The sequence below is a fragment of the Sylvia atricapilla genome, chromosome Z (genome assembly GCF_009819655.1).
Source record: "Sylvia atricapilla isolate bSylAtr1 chromosome Z, bSylAtr1.pri, whole genome shotgun sequence".
Lineage (NCBI taxonomy): Eukaryota > Metazoa > Chordata > Aves > Passeriformes > Sylviidae > Sylvia > Sylvia atricapilla.
Window position 1 is genome coordinate 12,873,000 of NC_089174.1, and position 19,809 is coordinate 12,892,808.

At 35.8% G+C, this 19,809-nt stretch overlaps 1 protein-coding gene across 1 annotated transcript in view; it reads right to left on the reverse strand.

The window, feature by feature from the left end:
- The window catches only part of LOC136374127 (EGF-like repeat and discoidin I-like domain-containing protein 3), a 133,560-nt gene that overhangs the window by 49,538 nt on the left and 64,213 nt on the right, over positions 1–19,809 (reverse strand). The window contains exon 2 of the mRNA XM_066339315.1: positions 18,614–18,742. Coding sequence (XP_066195412.1) covers positions 18,614–18,742 — 129 coding nt within the window. The remainder of the gene's footprint in view (positions 1–18,613; positions 18,743–19,809) is intronic.

Sequence of the window (19,809 nt, forward strand, 5' to 3'; positions counted from 1 at the left end):
AAAACCTTTTTAACCAGGAATTTTATGATGATTTCACCAAACAGAAAATATTCCTCTTAATGAAATCCACTGGAATATTAAAATTTACCTTAAACCATTTATTTTAAAGTCTATGTTAATTACTGTATACAGCACCCTGCAAGTTCTTTCTGCATCAAAGATTGTTGTGACTAAGTAGAAGGTACGTTGAAGAAATCAGACATAAAAAAATAGTAGTCATGAAATATTCATACGGTGAGCAAATCGTTCCACTTCATAAATATTCCATGTTTTAACCTAGTGAATTTTATCCATGACTCTGCATTAAAAAGACACAATTATAGGCTATAGATTTAAAAAAACCTCCACAAAAAACATATATACAAACATACATGCCCTACTCTATGTAAGCTAGAGAGAAAAGTGTCTGCTAAAACTAGACAGCCAATATTTGGCTGGATTTTTTTCACTTATCTATCTTCTTCCTGATTCTCTGTAACACACAAAGGACTTCTGGTGAGATCCATTTTGTAAGTGCAAAAGTGACTGACTGAATTTATTGTCTTCTGACCTGGAATAAACCAAATACGCATTTACATTATCATCCACAAGCTCTGCTTCTTTTACTGCACTACCTTGCAGCTTGAGAATTATTCCAATGGCCCCTCACACTTTACAATATCTACTTTATAATATAGATATCAACTGAAATCACTAGAGTTAAGCCTAGCCAGGACCAAATTCCAGCTTACAACTCCAGGATAATTAATTCCTCTGCAATTAGGTCAATCTTTCCCAGTAGAAAGTGATCATGTGAATTTTGCTACCATTTTGCCATCACTAATGCCAACCTCAATGAGTGAAAGGCTTAGTGAAACTTTTTCTAGCAGTTTCACAAAACATTTTTGATCTTCTCTCCACATACAGAAATCTGGGGGAGGCAAGTTGTTGCTGGCATCTCAGCATAAAGGTCATCAATCAGCTGTTGAGGGAAGAGATTTTCCCTTCTCTTTGATTTTCTGTTTGTTTGTTTCATTGTTTTTTGGAATTTTTTTTTTTTTGCTTGGTTTTTGTTTTGGTGTTTATTGTGTTGTTTGGTCATAGTTTTTGTTCTTGGGTGGGGTTTTTTTTGGTTGTTGGTTGGGGTTTTGGTTGGTTGGTTGATTTTTTTGTTTGGTTTTGGGGGTTTGTTTGTTTGTAGGTTTTTTTGTTTTCTTTTTGGTTTGGTTTTGGTTTTCTTCTTTGGGTTTTTGGGGGGGGTTAATTTGTTTGTTTTGATTCTTGCCTTTTTTTTTTTTTAACTTTATTTTATTTAGTTTTATTTTATTTTATTATTCTTTTATTCTTCCAGAAGCCTCTGTTCCCCTTGGGAGACTGGACAGCTCAATTTGATAATTTTTCTTTTTTTCTTTATTCTTATACCTGATTTACCAAGCTACTTAAACAGTGACAGCAAATTGAGTAATTTGGTAAAAAGTAAGAAACAGCAGATGCTCTTTGTTTCCAAAGAACATTAGGGAGGAAAGATGTTAATGGTATACCTATGTTATCCATAAAAACTGAACCAGTAAATGTAACGGAAAGAAAGTATTTTCTGTCCATATCCCTTCTTCTTCAGGTTCCAATGTCCTCTGGCCTTTCTTAGACACTCTGAAGCCTTTAAAGGATACTTCTGATCAATTTTCTTGCATAGTGGCATGACAGGATGCTGTTTTTTCTTAAAACTATCCAAATTATTGATAAAAAAAATCCTTGTGATCAAAATCTTGAAAATCTGTTAGAATTTCTTACTTCTGCAATAAAATTATACTTACAAGTTGCTATTACCTTATACTTCGTTTTCACAGGTTGTTTTTCTCTTTTTCTTTTCGGTAAGAATATCACCACAGTGGTAGTTGTACCTGGTGTTATAACTCAAGGATTCACCTGGACCCACAGCAAGTTCATATTTAACATTATCTTCTAAAATGCATTGAAAATTCTCAATAATACTGAAAAATTACAATTTCTCATCCAGTTTTATATTGAATTACAGCCATTGCCAAAATTTCAATGTTAGTTTGAATAGGGTTTCAATTATATCTGCAATATCCAGTTGTATACATGACAGTGGTTCTGCAGAATGTCTGTGGGCCAGATTAACATATTTTTTTGTTTAATGGCTTTTCCATCAGCAAATATATTGTAAATATAGTCTTCTGTATTGTAAATATTTCCTAATTATCCACTAATCAAACAATTGCGGAATCGTAAAATCATTTAGGTTAGAAAAGACTTCCAAGGTCATAGAGACCAATCTGTGACTTGTCGCTGTCCTGGTCTTTCTGGCCACACTATTTTTGATACAAATCCTGCTGCTGCTTTATATACCATCTATTTTCCATCATCTCACCCACTCTTTTTCAATAAGAACAAATATTGCAGTCAATGACATTCCTGAGTATTGAGATATAAAACGTGCTAAAAAAAAAAAAAAAAAAAAAAAAAAAGTAAATACATTAAATTAGTTTGGTACCTCCTATAATGATTTGGGTTAAGTTTTCTGGTTCTTGTGTCTACATTTCAGCAAAGGCTTGAAAATACCAAAGAAAGAAAATATTAACAGAAATGTTACCAGAACAAGAAACAGTAGAAATAATCAGAAGTAAGGGTTAGAGTGTTCTGTTAATTGGTTGATGAAAACACAAATATAAAAGCACCTGAGCACTGTTTATATATAGAAAATTAATCCATTGCTGAAAAGCCATTTTTGTTTGTTCATTTGTTTAATTGTTGCTGTCTATCTCAAAACAAGAAGGGATACTTCTAGATGAAGTTGTAACTGCAGGTTGCACCACAGTGGCACTCAGTAAAGAAACAGAGGAAAAAAATCCTTTAAATATGCATAATTTAAACAAAGCCATTTTCCAACTACTTGTAGAGCAGAGACTGCCAACTAGATCAGATAGACTTCTCTTACCTTATCAAAGCCTCCTCTTTTTCCTGGATTTATCCTATTTGTAAGTTTCCTGGAGAAGGCAAAGCTTGGGGGTGGCTCTATGGACTGTAGGCAGCAATGTTTTGGTGTGATGGCATGCTGTGATTCACAGAGGTCACCCTACATGTCCTAATGATAGCCTGTTCTGCTCCTAATATTAATGAATCCTCACAGACAGTCACAAATCTAACTGTATTCAAGCTACAAGCTGGTTAATTATGTGCTCTGAACACCTGTTAAAAATGTTGAAGTGCACATAGACTATTTCTTACATTTTATATTTGTTGAAGTCTCTGTGAATGCATGGCACCTGTGTTCTGAACTCCTCTGCCAAATGGTTTGGGAACCCTTCTCCAGTCTGAGAAGATACTTTCTCTGCTCCCAAACAGTAGAAATGTAGGTCCTGCAGCTGACATAGTCCTACAGATCCCACTAAACTGCCAAAACCCCTTGATTTCACTGAAGTTTCTCTTGAACTGTGCAGTCACTTCCCTCTCTCTCTTGAGATGTTGTTCAGCTGCTTTGCCAGGCTGTTTTGATTCCTTTTAATCAGACTCCCTTCATCACTTTGTTCTTACCAGGCAGGCCATCACTGGTACATTTCACTGTACTGCACTCTGATTTTCTATTAATCACATCCTCTTTGCTGCTCCAGTTCTCACCAGACAGGGTGCTGCTGCTGTAATTCAGGTACCACACACTGGCTAACGACATGAAAAAAAATATTTCTCTGTTCATGATGCTAAATTGTATCCTTCCAATCCAAATATGGTTATGAAGGCTGTAAAAATGCAAATAAACTAGATTTATAGTGTCACCCACAAGTTCTGTCTCCCCTCCTACTCAACCTGTAGAGTTCTCAGACTCCAGGCAGAACTGTCACACCAAGCCAAGTGCCTGCAGCAGAGAAAATGTAGATTTTAGGGCTGCCAAGTCAAAGCAGAACAGCACAGCTACTACGGACCATTTTTGAATGAACACAGTTCATGAGAAATGCAGATACAACACTGCCTGCTACAGAGTATGAAATTAACTTCAGCTGCAAATGAAATCATAAAAAAAAAGGTACCATTTATTTCAATGTTGATTAACTAGATGATTATTATTTTAATATTTTCTTTTCCTAAACAAGAGTCAGGTGTTTCTCTTAAAGTATTGCCACCAATTTGATTTCAGAAAGGCCAGACAAAATCTGTGTAATTTAATTCTTTTTGTATTTAATTGTAAGATGTATGAAATAAATGTTTGACACATTCCAGCTCTAATCAGTATCAAGATTCACAGTCAACTAGTTTAATGTTTACATTCCTTATTTTAGTAAACTTTTTATTTCATGGTCTTTGGGTATTCATTTATTCAGCTGCAATGCTTGAAAGACAATTATTCTATTTTATTTGGAGTTACCAATTCTTTTAAACTGCTCAAGTCCCTTCTTCCACCCTGAGAAAGCAAATGATGAAGATGCTGATGTTTCAGAAGCATTCACCACTTTGCATTCAGATTGATATATTTATTTACTTTATTTATGCTACATTGGTCAGGATCTGTTGGTTTAATATAAGTAAAACTGATCCCAAAGTCACCACCAGTGAGGACAAAGTTAATCCACTGCTCACTTTTGTTGCTGACTTAGGCTAATGTATTGTGCAGCTACAAGCTAATGACTACTGCAGATGCTTCTTATTTCATGCCAGGAAAAGCAGAAGCTGAAATTCAATATTTTCTTTTTATGACTGTCATCATTCCCCTTATAAATTACAGCCCATTCAGTCATATTTTTGAATAAATCAAATGACACTGACAACGTAGTTTTCCTATCTGCAAAAATTAATCTTAAAGGACCAATTCTGGCCTCATTAGATTGTTCATAATGAATAATATAACTGATGATTAAAAAGTTGACCTGCCAAAGAAGGAGAGGAAAGTAATAGGAATTTTTAATCAAGACATGCTTCTCTGTCTCAATTCCAGCAAGATTACATTTGTACTTGAATATGTTGGCATACATCTGTCTTCATGTTAATTCACACCCTTACTGCCCTCATCTTAGTTAACACATGGAGGAAACCAAGACAACTTCAAAAAAAAATTATTTTTGTCTGATTTAATGTCAATTCAAATTGAGCTTGACAGAACTGGATACTTAATACAAACTAGATGCTTTATATTTCTAGATAATGGTAATGCAATACACTGAGATTTAGCTCTTAAAAATATTTTTCTTACTGGGCTTTCAGGATTATAAGTCTTGATCCACAACCACGGTTCTGTTGCAAACCTTAATGTCATTACTGCCTGTGGAAATGCAGATCTTGTGCTAACACAGGCCTGCAAAAAACTTCTCAGAATCTTTTCTCAGGTGTATCTAAGTAGTTAAGAATCTTTACTATTGATGAAAACTCCTCTTTGCCACAGCAGGAATGTTTTCAGTTTGTACTCTGTCAGCAGGAGAAAGCTGGTTTATGTAGGGGAGAGACACATCTGCCATAAGAACATGGTTTTTGTGTGCAGAACTAAACTCAAAAAACATGGTTTGGAAAATATGAAAATGGTGTGGCAGTGTTTTGCCATGTCTTTTAATTGACATTAGTACTTAGAGAAGTATATTCTGCTGAGTCCCATGATACTCACTTGTAGGTTCTTACTGGGAATATAATTTTCATCTTTATTAAATGCAAGCTGCTGGAATTGAGCTTTTCGCCCTTTCTAAAGCTCTATTTACTGCAACTGCTGAATAAATTAGGAAACAAGATTTTTTAAAAATTATAATATGGATAACATAATAAAAGATATCTTAGTATCATGTTGGAGAAGAAATGGACATAAAATATCTCAGATCTTCAGCACATTTCTAATAACATACTACCTTTTCTTCAGGTACCTCTTTTCTTGTCACGTCCCCATTGATGGCTGTTGCAACGACACATCTGACAGTCTGGGGACTAATATTATTTTTTTTGTTCTTGCTTTTTGTTGTTTGTTGTTTGGTTTTTTGGGGGTCTTTTTGTTCTGTTTTTGTTTTGGTGTGGAGTTTTTTTTAATTTTTTTTTTTTTTTTGGGTTTATAATGGGTATTACATGTTCATTCATAGCCAATTCATTTAACTTTAAATGTGCATTTGAAGCTGAAGTTGCTTCCCGTCTATGTTGGAAATGAGAAAAAAGACATCATCAACATATTTCTTGTGCCATGGTTCTGTCTGCATCATGAAACATATCAGACTCCATGAAAACTCCTCACTAAGTTTACAAGAAAAAGAAACTCTAAGGGAGTTGCTACAGCAGCAGTTGTTCTTTCCTTTCTAGTTTTCTCTACAGCTTTAGGAAGACCAGTTGAGCAAACAGAGTCAACAGAAGCCAAATAATAATTGCTGTTCAAAGCCATGAGGAGCTACAAAAAATACTGCCCGGGATTTAGAGAAAAGACTCTGGAATTTACCGATATCTTGGATTTCCCCTTTGAAACTCTGAATCCACAGGCACATCACTCTTAACCCTGTCTTCCAGACTGTGGGATCCTTAACAGGATAAGTATCTGCAAGCTCTGGAACTTCTTTCTTTGATTTTTTTTTGCTGGATAAAATGAGAAAAAATTGTATTACCCAGAAGACATGTATTTCTGAAATAACCTATGTTTGTGTGGATGCACTAATACAAAGGGAAAGGGCCAGGAAGAGCTGTCTATGAATGAAAATGCAATATGTGAAGCATCTCCATGAGGATTTGAAATCTGAGCTTTTGTATCCCACTCTTTATGCAGAAAATGTTTGTATGACAAAACAAAATATTCCAGGATATTTTGACCACTTCTATTAGTTTGTTAAGAGGTGAGAGTAGGACATGATTAAGGCTGGGAGAATTTGGATTGTTCAGCCTGGACAAGCTTTGGGGTGACCTCACTGTGGCCTTGCAGGGCCTGAAAGAGCTGCAGGAAAGATGGAGAGAGACAATTGACAAGGGATGGAAGGACAGGATACAGTGAATGGCTTCAAAGTGACAAAGAGTATGTTTGGACCAGATATTTGGAAGAATTTCTCCCCCGGAAGGGTGGGGAGGCCTGACACAGGGTGCCCAGAGAAGCTGTGGCTGCTCCTGGATCCCTGGCAGTGTCCAAGGCCAGGCTGGACACTGGGGCTTGGAGCAGCCTGGCACAGTGGAAGGTGTCCCTGCCCGTGGCATTGGATGGGCTTTGAGGTCTCTCCCAACCCAAACCATTCTGTGATCCTATAATCAGAGTACTATGGATATGGACTGGCAAACAAAGCAGATTGTACATGCATGTCTCATTCCCATTAATTTGAAAAAAATGAAATCATGCATACATTCATGCATATTAGAATTAGGTATCTGTCAAAAGCATGGATGAGAAAAGTGAAACCACACATATTTGCACCTATTATGCATAAAGTGACACATAAACCAAACAGAATTATAAATACCAAGGAAGCCAAAGTGCAATTTCACTAAATAGTGAAGTTCTTGAATTCTACCTCACTATTTTCCTAATTTCAGAGACAAAAACTGAAGGTCATGTCCAAGTCAATTTTTGAATTTTCCAGACTTCATAATTCCCTGATTTAAAATGGAGCCATTCCAGTGCATGTTTCAAAGGAAAGATGGTATTGATAACTTGAGAGTTTGTACCTCACATTAGTATTCTAATATTAAAGATATAGCCATGGGGGAGCAACTGAAATATTAATTTCAATCTCATTGATTAATTTCTTCTAACAAAAGAAATAACATATTGACTCTCCTAACTCATGGTGCAATATCAGTTCTCAAGCAGGTGCTCAGCTCAAGAAATGCACATGAAATACTAGCTCTGCAACCATAATACAGCATAAAACCTCATTCTTTAATAATTGTGGTCATTAATATAGCATAAATATAAATTAATTATTAATCATTATTTTACAGCATCATCAAGTCGGAGCAAGCTGTATACTTCTGATACAACCTGAAAAGAAAAACCTCAAAACCAGTATCTCTAGGTTGAATTATTCATATGCTTCATACACTCAGCATTTCACTCAAGTCCTCATTATCCTCATTACCCATGAATGCCCAAAAAGATGCACACGTGGCACATAGTGTCTTTTCACCTCAAAGGAACCATCCCAGATAATTTATTGAGTAAAAGAAGGAGGAAAAGTAGCTTTTTTTATTAACACCTGACAAGAACTGGTACAGGACAGGCATGTCTGGCTAAATAGAAGACAAAACAAAATAATAAAAAGACAAAAAATAAAATCCTGAAATGGGGTAGAAAAGGTGAGACTTCCTTCTGGTATTTTTCTTCCTGTTATTTTGACTGAAAAATTTCATAGCTAACTATATTTTAATTATATTTTATTGTATTATATCATTTATAATTCCCCTGTTTTCTGGATTCCTTGCAATAAAATATGCATTAATTTTGTAACCTATAGGAAAAAAATTCAGCCCTAGAATTATTATGGAGTTCCTGTAATTACACTTATATTTTGGCAAAAAAGTAAAGAAAAAAGAAACATCAACAAACCAATCAAGAGCTAAAGCATTTAGCTATTCCTATTAGGAAAAATGTGATTTTTGGAATAAATAAAAAAGTTAAAAGGCCTCATCTAATCTATATCAGCATAATTCTTCTACATCCTACTAAAATCTCTACTAACAGTATTCAATGTCCTCAACATACTAAAGAACAAGGTTTATTTGCTTAAGACAATACTAGTTTTATATATTCCAGTTTAAAATCTTCAATAAGTTCATTTGCTATTCTGGAACTGAAAAAAATATTGTAAGAGAGTAGATACATCATTTTACAGTATTTTAAATGCTTAAGGAAATTTTGCATCTGGATGATGAACATAAACAACTCTTAAGCAAGTGACTTAACAGAGATTTTAAATTAAAAAAACATAGAAATTAACCAGATGACAGAGAGTTATGCAGTGAAAAGAAATTTCTGAGCTACTAAATAGCAACTTTTCCCAGCTAGAAATATTAAATTTATTAGGAGAAAAATCTGGGTTCTCTTACTCTTCTGAACAGAAGTATCTTTATTACTGAAGAAAAGCAAAAGAGTTCCTGAATTGTTGCATCTATTTTTTTTTTTTTAGTAGCAAAGAAATATTTCGTTAATTCATTAGTTAAAAACAAGTAAATATACACGGAAAGAAAAAAGTAAGAAAAAGTGGTGCCAAAGCATGATTTATTTTGCTCTGCTTAATGAGGCCTTTACATAAATAGTTTTGGAAAAAAATCTGGTAAAAAACTTAAAGGGGAAAAGAAAAAAAATAACAGTAATCTCCATATGTCTCTGGATCAAATATTCAGCTTTTAAATTGTGTTTCTTTTACTCTAGTACCAAACTGCATTTAGGACTTGCATTACGTTCAACACCACCAGGTTTTCCATCTGATTGTTTTTTCCTAAGAAGTATAAACCTTTTAATCCGAATCTCCTAGGATGCCAGAATTAACACCTCATTAAAGACCAATTTGCTTTTTCAGCTAAAGAATCAGCTTCCTTCTGGCATTATTTTTAGCAAGTTGCTTCCATACTGTTGAGTCACATCCTTCCACATAAAAATCAAGGAGAAAACTATATTATATAAAATGGGAAAATAAACAGAGGCAGTGCTTCAAAAACATTTCTTGAGTCAAAATTTTGTGAGAAATTATGTTGTCTGGTCTCTTTAAAACCACCAAAACTATTTACTTTGCATTAGCCAAGAAGCTAAAGGAGCAGGAAAATTAGGCTACTACCCCATTGCTAGCATAACCAAATAGTAATTAATCGTGAACATGATGATGCTTAGTGACCCCTAATCTGTAAGAATTAATAATGCTTAATGAGTAGTGTATTTTGAAAGTATAAAAAGTTCTGCAATGATTAATTTCTTTAGAACTGGACAGGAACATGAGGACCTCTAGTATTTGTCAATGATAATGGCTAACATAAAAAATGACCTAATAATAGAAACTGTCTTAAATGCAGTAACAATTTATTAGAAACAATAAAATAGATACACTGTTACAATAATAATAATAATAATAATATTTCAAAAGTGGTGAGAGACCCACTTTAAACACCGGGACAAGGATGATGAGGAACAAAGTGATCCGACATGGAACATCACCACAAACAGCCCAGCAGCTAGGTCAGTGCTTCTCACAGTCACCTGGATCACTCCAGAGGTACTCATGGATGTGAAAATGTGCAAGATATTGTGTGCCAGTATATTATTTCATTAGATCTTGATGTGTCACGTGCTCTGCTGGTTTAATCTGATGCAGCTTCTGCCCACCAAGACCTCTTTTCTTCGTAATGGTTGAATGATTTGAACACTTCTCTTTCCAGACAGTGCTAAGAGCACCTATCCAAAGAGCAATTTCCCTTGCCTGTCAGCCTGAGATCTACAGACTTTTATGTGCTGCCTCTTTTGCTGGCAGATCTGACAAAATATAACTGGTTTATTCTACCTACTTCTTTTGAAGCTGGTTTAAAAAATATATAGGGCCACAGACACAACACATTTCTGGGGAAACTTTTATTTTTTTTTCCTCTGTTCTTTTTTCTCTCTCTTCTTCACCCAATAAAACAGGGCAAAACCTCATGGAAATGGACCTGGCTCACCAGTGATCTCTTCCTTCCAGTACACACAAGCCTAGGCAGGTGCCAACTCTTGTTTCTTGAGCACCCTGCCTTTAGCACAAATTTCCAGTTAAATAACACCTGGATAGAAAGCCCACAACTCACAGTTTGTGACAGCTTTCCACACCCTGTATTCATGCTCTTCTGAATATTTTTGCATGCAAGGCTCATCATCAGTGTTGGAGTTTTTAATCAAAATATGATGCATTACTGAGTCCTTCATCCCCCCAACTGAAAGCAGGGCCTGGGAATGTGTTTTTGCAAATAAGCCTATGCTCACAAGCCTTGTTTTTCTTTGCAAGGTCTCATTGTGAGCAGCAGGTCTGCCGACAAGAGGCTGGATATTTTCCATTTGCCCTTTTAATTAGATGCATAAAATGCATAAAATCTCCTTCAGAGCGTACCCCTGCTCACTCTCTAGTGTGTGACCAGACCTGCCTATCCCTTGCCAATTTGTACTTCCAAGTAACAAATTTGCAACACAAAAATAAGAAAATGTGATATGAATTCTAGCATGGGGTTCATTCGACAGGGCATTTCTTATTTAGGTGTTAAAATTTTCACTACCTACAAACATTGTGCATGGTCACATTGACCAGTGGTACCATATACACTTTTAAGGTCTGTTCAAGTATTTTGAAATGCTTTATAAAATAAATATTCTGATGAAACCTAACAGAGTATTAATCACCTCTTTTACAATTGTCAGCAGTATTCTGGTATGTATTAGGAGAAGCACTGCCAGCAGGTCAGTGTGGGTGATTTTTCCCTCTGCTTAACAATGGGACATATCTGCAGAGCTCTGTGGCTCCATGGGAAAAGAAACACAAAAACATTGTGGAGCAAAGCGACACGAAGATGGAGAAGGAATTAACTGCAGGATCATTCACACAAAGACACACCAAAAAAGGCAAATCAGAGGTAAAGAAGTCATTACCCCACTTTGGTCAGCATGTTTTGGGTCATACATGGAGCACTGTGTCCAGGTTTGGTCCCTGTTATGCCAAACAGAGGTGGACAGGCTGGAGAGGGCACAGAGAAGGACCACAAAGAGGATCCAAGGGCTGGGAAGTCTGACTTGTGAGGAAAGGCTGAGACACCTGGATTTGCTCAGCCTTGAGGAGAGAAGGCTGAGAGGACATTTCACCACATGTTCCACTGTTTAAAGGGTGTCCACAGAGAATGTAGAGAATGCCTTTGTACGTGGAGCCACACAGAAAAGACAAAGAATGAGGGGTCCAAGGAACTCCTGAGGAGGCCCTGGTTGGACATAATAAGAAAAATTTTCACTGTAACAATCAACCAGTGGAATAATCTCCCAAGGCAAGTGATGGATTCCCCAACATTAGACACTTTTAAGATTCAGCTGGACAGGGCTCTGGCCCATTTTGCCTGGACCATGATTTTGCGAAGAAAGTTTGACTCAGATGATCCTTGAGGTCCATTCCAACCTGTGAGTCTACAACTCTGTGAACTCCCATTATTGCACCCTCCTCATCAGCTGTGACTTGGAACCTTATTATCACAACAGATTTACTGGTAATCAACACCAAAGGCAATTGTTTTGGCAGAAATATTGTAAATTATGGCTGCCCTGCAATCAGTGCCATTTATCAAGCTATTCTGCATTCATGAATTCAGGCTACTCAATTTAGATTTCAGTGCATTATGTGCGTTTCAGGCTACCAGGAACTAAACATTAGGGCCTAATTTGTCAAATTATTTTTATTAATATGTACAGATTGCTTTTAGCAGAGCTCCATAACCTGTGAGAACACTTAGGCTTCAGAATAGAGCACCGAGAAATGCCCTCAACATGCTGAAGCCCTTCAGGGAAGAATTTGTTTTCAATCCTTCCCACTCTGTCTCACACTTTTCCCAGAAGAAACTACCCTTTAACCATGCAACCTGATTATTCTTCCTGAATTCAAATAAACACAGGCCCACCTCATCTCTGATGTTAATCTTTTATCTACAGAACCATTTAAATGGTTTTCAAGAGTGAGAATACCAGCAAAAAGAGCATAATTTCCTTCGCATTTTTTTCAAATAATCACTTAGTATCAAGAGTAAAGCATGGCAGTTCACTAAAGAAGAAGTCAAAAGTCATATAATAAAGTCTTCCTGATGACAATAAGAAACACAGACCTATAAGAATACATCACTTTACATAGATTTTGCTGATACAGGAATAAATATAGTCAATTTGGATGACATTACACCCAAAGTAATGACCATAGATGCTGAAATCTGGAGTCCACACTCTATTTAATGAGGACCTATTATCCTGGCCCAATATCCTGGGCAATGCACACTTAGGACTGTTTTGTACTAGGGAGAGGAGCACCACCAGGCCAAGGGATGTGATTATTCCCTAAAATCAAACAATCAATCCTGGAGAAGAAAATACAAATAAAGACACCAGAGACAGGGACTACTCAGGGGTACCTAATGACAGCACAATGAGAAAACCCCTAAACTTCAAAAAATTACACTTAAATATATTTAGGGTTTTGGGGTTTGTCCATTTGTTTCCTTGGGTTTTTTTGGGTTTTTTTTGGTTTTTTTGGTTTTTTTTACCTGTGAAGGTGATGGAGCACTGGAACAGATTGCCATGAGAAGTTGTGAAGTCTCCATCTCTGGAAATAGTCAAAATTCAACTGGAAATGTTCCTGAGAAGCCTGCACCCCTGGATAATCCATTCAGAGGTGGGGCTATGCTACAGATATCCACAAGTGCCTCACATCTTTAACTATTCATATTTTGTGAGTGCCAGTGCTTTAATTTGCATTATTCCAGGTTATCTTATTTACAGTTAAGGTGAATACTTTCATATCAATTGCATACTAGATGCACATGACAGTAAGTAATTGGAATTCTTTTGTAAGAGTGAATTCATTTCACTATTTCTACCTTGGAAAATCCAATAGTACATATGTTCAATATATGGGGCAAACAACCACCCTTTAGAGAAAAATCCAAATCACATCTTGTAAGACTATAAAAGCATCTTTGAAATCCTTCAGTCATTTCTAATCATAGCACTGAAAAGCATCTGCAACACTCGCCGAAAGTGAGTGACAAGACTTTTATCTGTACTAGGCTTTCCAGAAGCCCTACTCCTGTCAGTGCAGAGGTCAGGAAAGCAAAAGTGGAGACTTAGGTTGTGCAAATAAAGCCACAAAACAAACAGATCAGAGCACTCTGGGCCTAATCCATCACAGTGAATTTTTATTTAACAGCATGAAAAGGGAAGAACCCCTTTGATTCCTGCATTTCTGGCTGAGAGACAGCAGCTGTCAAAGAAATAGTTTGCTTTGGATACTGGGAAGACTGAACTGATATGGAAAACTGTAATGTGCTAAGTAAGGAACCCCACAATCATTTCGTAATCAGAGCAGGTAGAGTAAAGATGTCATGGGAAACTGGCGTCTCTGGTTCACCTTTAAACTTTTCTCCCTTCACTCAGCCTCCATGCTGCACTGAGACCCAGCTTCCCTTGATCGTTAACCATAAGATCATTAACTTGCCTTTCCACCCTTCCAAAATGCACACAGGCATTTTTCACCATGTTTTTCGATAATGAGATCCTCTCAATGAGTATTGAGAGCTGACATAAAAGACAGAGACACTTTCCAAAAGGATGCTGGCAGCCCATTTGACATTTGTTATTTTTTTTTTCACTTAAGTAAACTAAACATGTTCACCAGTTTATCCTCTCAGACAGTTATTGAATTTCAGATTTGGAAGATCAATACCAAGTAGTTTTAAGGTGCTCAGATTTCAAACGTGAACATGGTCAACTCATGGAACACACTCTCATTGCCTTATGGCATAAGAAGGTTAACTACTCTTTTTCTTGTCACTAAGGCCATGTTTCTCCCCCTGGTTTCCACTATGCACACACTAAACAAAACAGGAGTAATTTTTATTTCAAAGAAAACTTCCCCCAGTGTCATTTTATAGATCCCTTTTGCACTGTCCATAGCTAATTAGACACTCAAGTTGACAGGAAGCACATTAAGAGTTTTCCTGAGTAGAATTCATTAAAGACTCCTATAACTGTCTTTAACAATTGTTGCTTATTGTATTTTGATAATTTACATGATTTCTGAGAATTACATGTGAGTTATTTTTAAATAACGTAAAGTTTGTCAGCTTCTCTGTTACGCATTTCAATGTTAATATTAGTTAATCAAAAATTATTTGGTTTCAATTTATGTTAAAATTTATGTTTCCATATATGTAGGCAAGAGTGCTGAAAAGTTAACTTGGACCATAGTATTCTTATTATCTTTAGTAATCGTCATGCTATTTGGAATGTTTGGTATAATCACCTTTATCTCTTTAGCTAAATCCTTTTCCACCTCTCCAGAGAATGTGCTAAACTAAAAAACAACTAAAACACACATTTTCCTGTTTGTCTCTAGCTCATCCTCTGCCAGTTTATCAGATACTTAAAATGTGTTAGAGCACTGAAAAACCTGGCTGTACAAATAGGGTGATATTATACATTTATCACCTCATCTCAAGTCTTTTAGCATGACTAAGTTAGGTATAGAAGTACACACAGGAAACAAAATGAGATTGCCATTAATGGAAGAGTAGAGTCAGAATTGGAATAGCAACTTAAAATATACAAATTACTGTCAGAAATATTTTTCATAAATTTTGGTTTAGATACACTCAAAGTAATAGGGTCAGGAAAAAATGAAGTATGGCAGAAAAGCAGTATTTTTCCATGGGTAAATTTATAAAACACATTATTCATTAAAATTCTTAGCTTGAAATTGGTCTTATTATCAATTTCAGGTTATTTAAAATCTTACTTCTATTAAGCTAATAAAGGGAGTTGCATTCTTGAGTATCCATGCAGCTCCCAAATTGTCTCGAGTATTCGATGATCTATTTAGAGCGGACTTCTACCTAAATATTTGATCTTCCTGGGTACTCGTATGCACTTATTTTTTTTGGTTTTGTGTAGTTCATGGCTTGCTGTCTGAATGGGATTGCCTTTTATTTACCCACTTTAATGCATGATTAAGTAAAATCCCTGTTGTCTTTTACTGTGAAAATCCTCCTGTTTAAGGTATGTCCCTTGAAAAATTTATGACTTCCCAGCTGGTGCCCAGAGTTCAGCAGTGCATCCTATCACTGCACAAAATCTGATAGTGGAGTCTCTAATGAAGGAGATGCAGATAACACCCAGCTGCTTTTAAAATTTTCTGTGCAGTCTTTTTGAGGGAGACAGAGTGACACAGGCTTTTCTTCATGTTGTTTTGGGGTTTTTTTCCTCACCTTTCTCTTTTCTTCCTACATGATACATCCTGACATCTTAAATACCAATTTTTAGTTTAGTGTTTTCAACTACACAGAAAATTGTCAAAAAACCTTTTTTGAGATATGAGGGATTAAGAGATTAGGTTTGGGGCAAAAACTCATTAAAAAGCCAAAGAGAAGCAACCTTTCCTAGCATTCATTTTTAAATCTTGCATCAAATAAACATTCTTACTAAAAGGGATCACTCAGGGTTTTCACTCCTAGCTCCTCTAGATACATCTTAAAACATTATTTCACTTGTAGCATTTTTACCTCAAATACTTTAAAGTATTTAAATTAATGGATCTGACTAACAGGTTACATTAATCATCATCATTTTCATAGGAAAAAAATTTCAAAAAATTTTCTTGAAATATCTTTTTTTTTATCCAGTGGTTTCTATGACTGTGTTCAGGGTTAGATAACAGATTAATCTTTTACTAAACAATAAAATATTATATTCAAATCCATTTTTAAAGTTTTCAGCAAGGCTAGACTGAATGTCTAGCCTTGTGTAATAAAGACAAACACAAACTAGATTAATATTCTGGATTTTAGTTACTATAGGAATATTAATAAATTCTTTACTTAACCAATGTTGTCCAGCAGATATTCTCCATGCATTGCAAACTAGATATGTCACATCCTGCTTCTGTAAATGCTGTGATTGTCACATACTCTCAAGTTATTTATTTATGCTTTAGTCTGTTTACCAAACTGAGTTTTTGTTGAAGTATTTGAATATTTCAGTTAAGTATATGTGTATTTTTAAAGCCCTATTCATGCTCACCTGCTAATTACAGTGACAATTATCACAATATTATTTTTTCTCCAGATTCAGTCATGTCTGGCATCCTCCCAGTTATGTGCCATGTAAATTCCTTCACAATAAATCAAAAATATTCCTGAAGTGAAGCCATGTCTAGGTCATTTTAGGGTAGCATGACCTATATCTGTAGGATAAATTCAAGCACTGACAAAAATTATCGGGAAAGGGATGGAAAATAGAATTTGAGGCAGTGTCTTCTGGCTTCTAGTGTGGCTATACCAAAACAACAAGCACTTCCTTGTGCAACTCAAATTTTAGGTGTTGATGTCAGCTTCAACAACATTTTAGAGTCAGAAAAAAATGCAGGTGGTTTCTGAAGTTGATCATTCTCCCACAGGAGCTAGTTCTATTACTTTGCAGAAAGTTTAACTTAAGAGGAATGAAACTAAATCCAAATTCCCTTAAAATTGCATTGTGGACACTTAGAATTCACTCTCAAAACAGCAGTAGCATCATTTGCGGGAAAGGAAATGGACAAAATACCAGAACAGCCCTTTGTTTCTTGACTAAATTCTGCTCCCCTTACCCCATGGCAGAGATATACTTAGTCTGCAGAATAGTGAATCCTGTTTCTCCCTGTAAAGTTTTTAAAAATGCATCAATTAATTAATTAATTATTAAAAATAACCACATATTTAGGACAGTTGCAGTGTTGAGCCCAGCTGTCACAGTTCTATCATTTTTCTCTGTAAGCCTACTTTTGTGCCTTCTTTGGGATAATACAAGAGCTCAGTTACCTTTCAGTGAGCTGTATATATCTATCTTTTCCTTCAATTATGATTTTCTCGATTAAGTTTTCTTAATATGGAGGCCTGACCTGCTGCATGTTTTGGATCTACCACTCAAATTTAGGTTTACTTTGAATCAAGTGCATATCACGAAATTTCAGTACATTTGAATTGTGTTCTATGCACTCATCTAACGATTAATTAGAGACTGCAAGTGGGGAATTATATTGAAATTCAAACAAGTGACCCCTATGTGTTATTCTGGTTTTCTCCTATGTTGTTCCTGTCTCTTCATTTGCATAAGAAATTAGTCTTTACTTTGGACATTGGCATGAAACCATCAGAAATGAAGATGTGAAGGGCACTGGTTGAAGAAGGATACATAGAACTATCATAGAATTATCTAGAATGATCTAAAATTATCTAGAATTGAACTTTGAAAAACATTGTCAACTTTTAAGTCACTGCTATGGACGGTTTTGTGAACTTTTTTTTGGTAATTACATTCTGCAGATGCCATTTCAACTGTTAATTACTGTAGAGATGCCTATGGAACAGATATAAGGTTAAAAACCCCAATAATGACCAAAGTAATGACCCCATTGATGCCTTAGGATTTCAACTTTTATACTTTTCATATATCCTGCAGTACTTCAGTGTATAACTCTCAACTCCATATACAGTGTTAGTTGCTGCTTTCCCATTTTGGTCAGACAGAACAATTCCTCTCTAGGCCTGGGAATCAAGGACACCTTACTTTCTCAGGCCCTGAGAAATGTAAACAAAAGTGAGTTGAAGGAAGCAAACTTGGGGTAAATTACATTACCTGAAGTTGTAACTGGAAGATTAGCCCAGATATGCAAATAGCCCAAACTTATAAAAGTGTGAAAACCTTTGACTATCGTCCATTTTTTGGTGTAGCTACTGGATGGACTTTTTCTGCCCAAAATGTACCTGAAGACTGTTCATTAATATATCTGCTTTTTATTATCCTTATTTTACCTGAGCTCTGTTTTTAGGCAATCCTAACAAGGCATCACGACCACCATACAAAGCGCCACAGAAAGGATCAAGGCTTGGCCAGCCACAGGCTGACGGTGTGCTGGAGCTATTTCAGCAATTTAATTTAATTTGCACTTACCAACCTCCACAAGGCTGGAGCAGTTGGGATCTGTGAAGCCCGCAGGACACTCACAGGAGTAGAAGTTGTCATTGAGCCCTGACAGGCAGATGCCACCGTTCTGGCAGGGGTTGGAGTCGCACACGTCCGCTGCAGGGCACAGGGAAAGGAAAACAAAGTTTTCGTAGAAAGGTCACCAGAAGTTACCCACAGGCTCTAAACATGCCAGATTTTTGGTAACTAAGTACAGAAAAAATGTCAAACTCACAACTCCACAGAATCATGTTTCTCTAATCTTCTACCCCATAAAATGTGGTTGTCTTAAATTCAATCCATTTGCAGAAGACAATAAAAGTGATAATTTTTTACATTTTCTAACCTGAAGACACTCAGGACATGGACAGATTGCATTCTGTCAACAATGGGATAACTAGAAGCAATCCAAAACAAAACCCTGTAAGTGTGGTGAGCTAGGGGATTTGGTCAACTTTAATTTAATAATTTTTCTCAGATAGTTTTTCTTATATTTCCATACATTTTTATTTATCTAAGTCTTCATCTTTAAAGGCAAATTTTTGCTCTCTACTACTCAGCATAGCTGATTATAATAATAAAAATAACAGCATTTTGTGCAGTAAATGCATCTGAAAGAATGATCAACAAATAGATAAATACTAGAAAACAAGTACAATATTCAGAAATATTGGGAATTGTCAGGGGTTTTCCATGTAATTGAAAAGATTAAGGGAAAGTAATTTGTTTTATGTCAGCAGTACTGACATTGGAGAATGTTTTGGATAATTTTGGCGGTAAACTCAGCTCAAGATTTCTAAACTTTTCTTGCATATGAATTTCAGATTAATCCTTGGTGTGAAAATTTCCATCTAAACATTGGTTAAGAAATATAACTGATGCATGAAAATGCATTTATCAATTCTGTGCATCAGTCGCAAAGAAAAACTGGAGTTGTGGAGTAGTTTTCTGGGTTATTTGTAGCTATATTTAATTTTTTGTCAGCTTTAGGGTGCCTTCATGACACAAAGAGCTGTCATGTACTTAATATTAAGTTTTGTATTAAAGACGGTCCAGCTGATGAAGAAATAAAGCTATTAAAAGCAGTAGATGACATTTTCTAACTCAATTTAAATAAGCCAAGGTTTCTCATTTTCTGCTTTTGTTGCATTATTGGGGTAGCAAAGGATGCTTTGTTTATTACT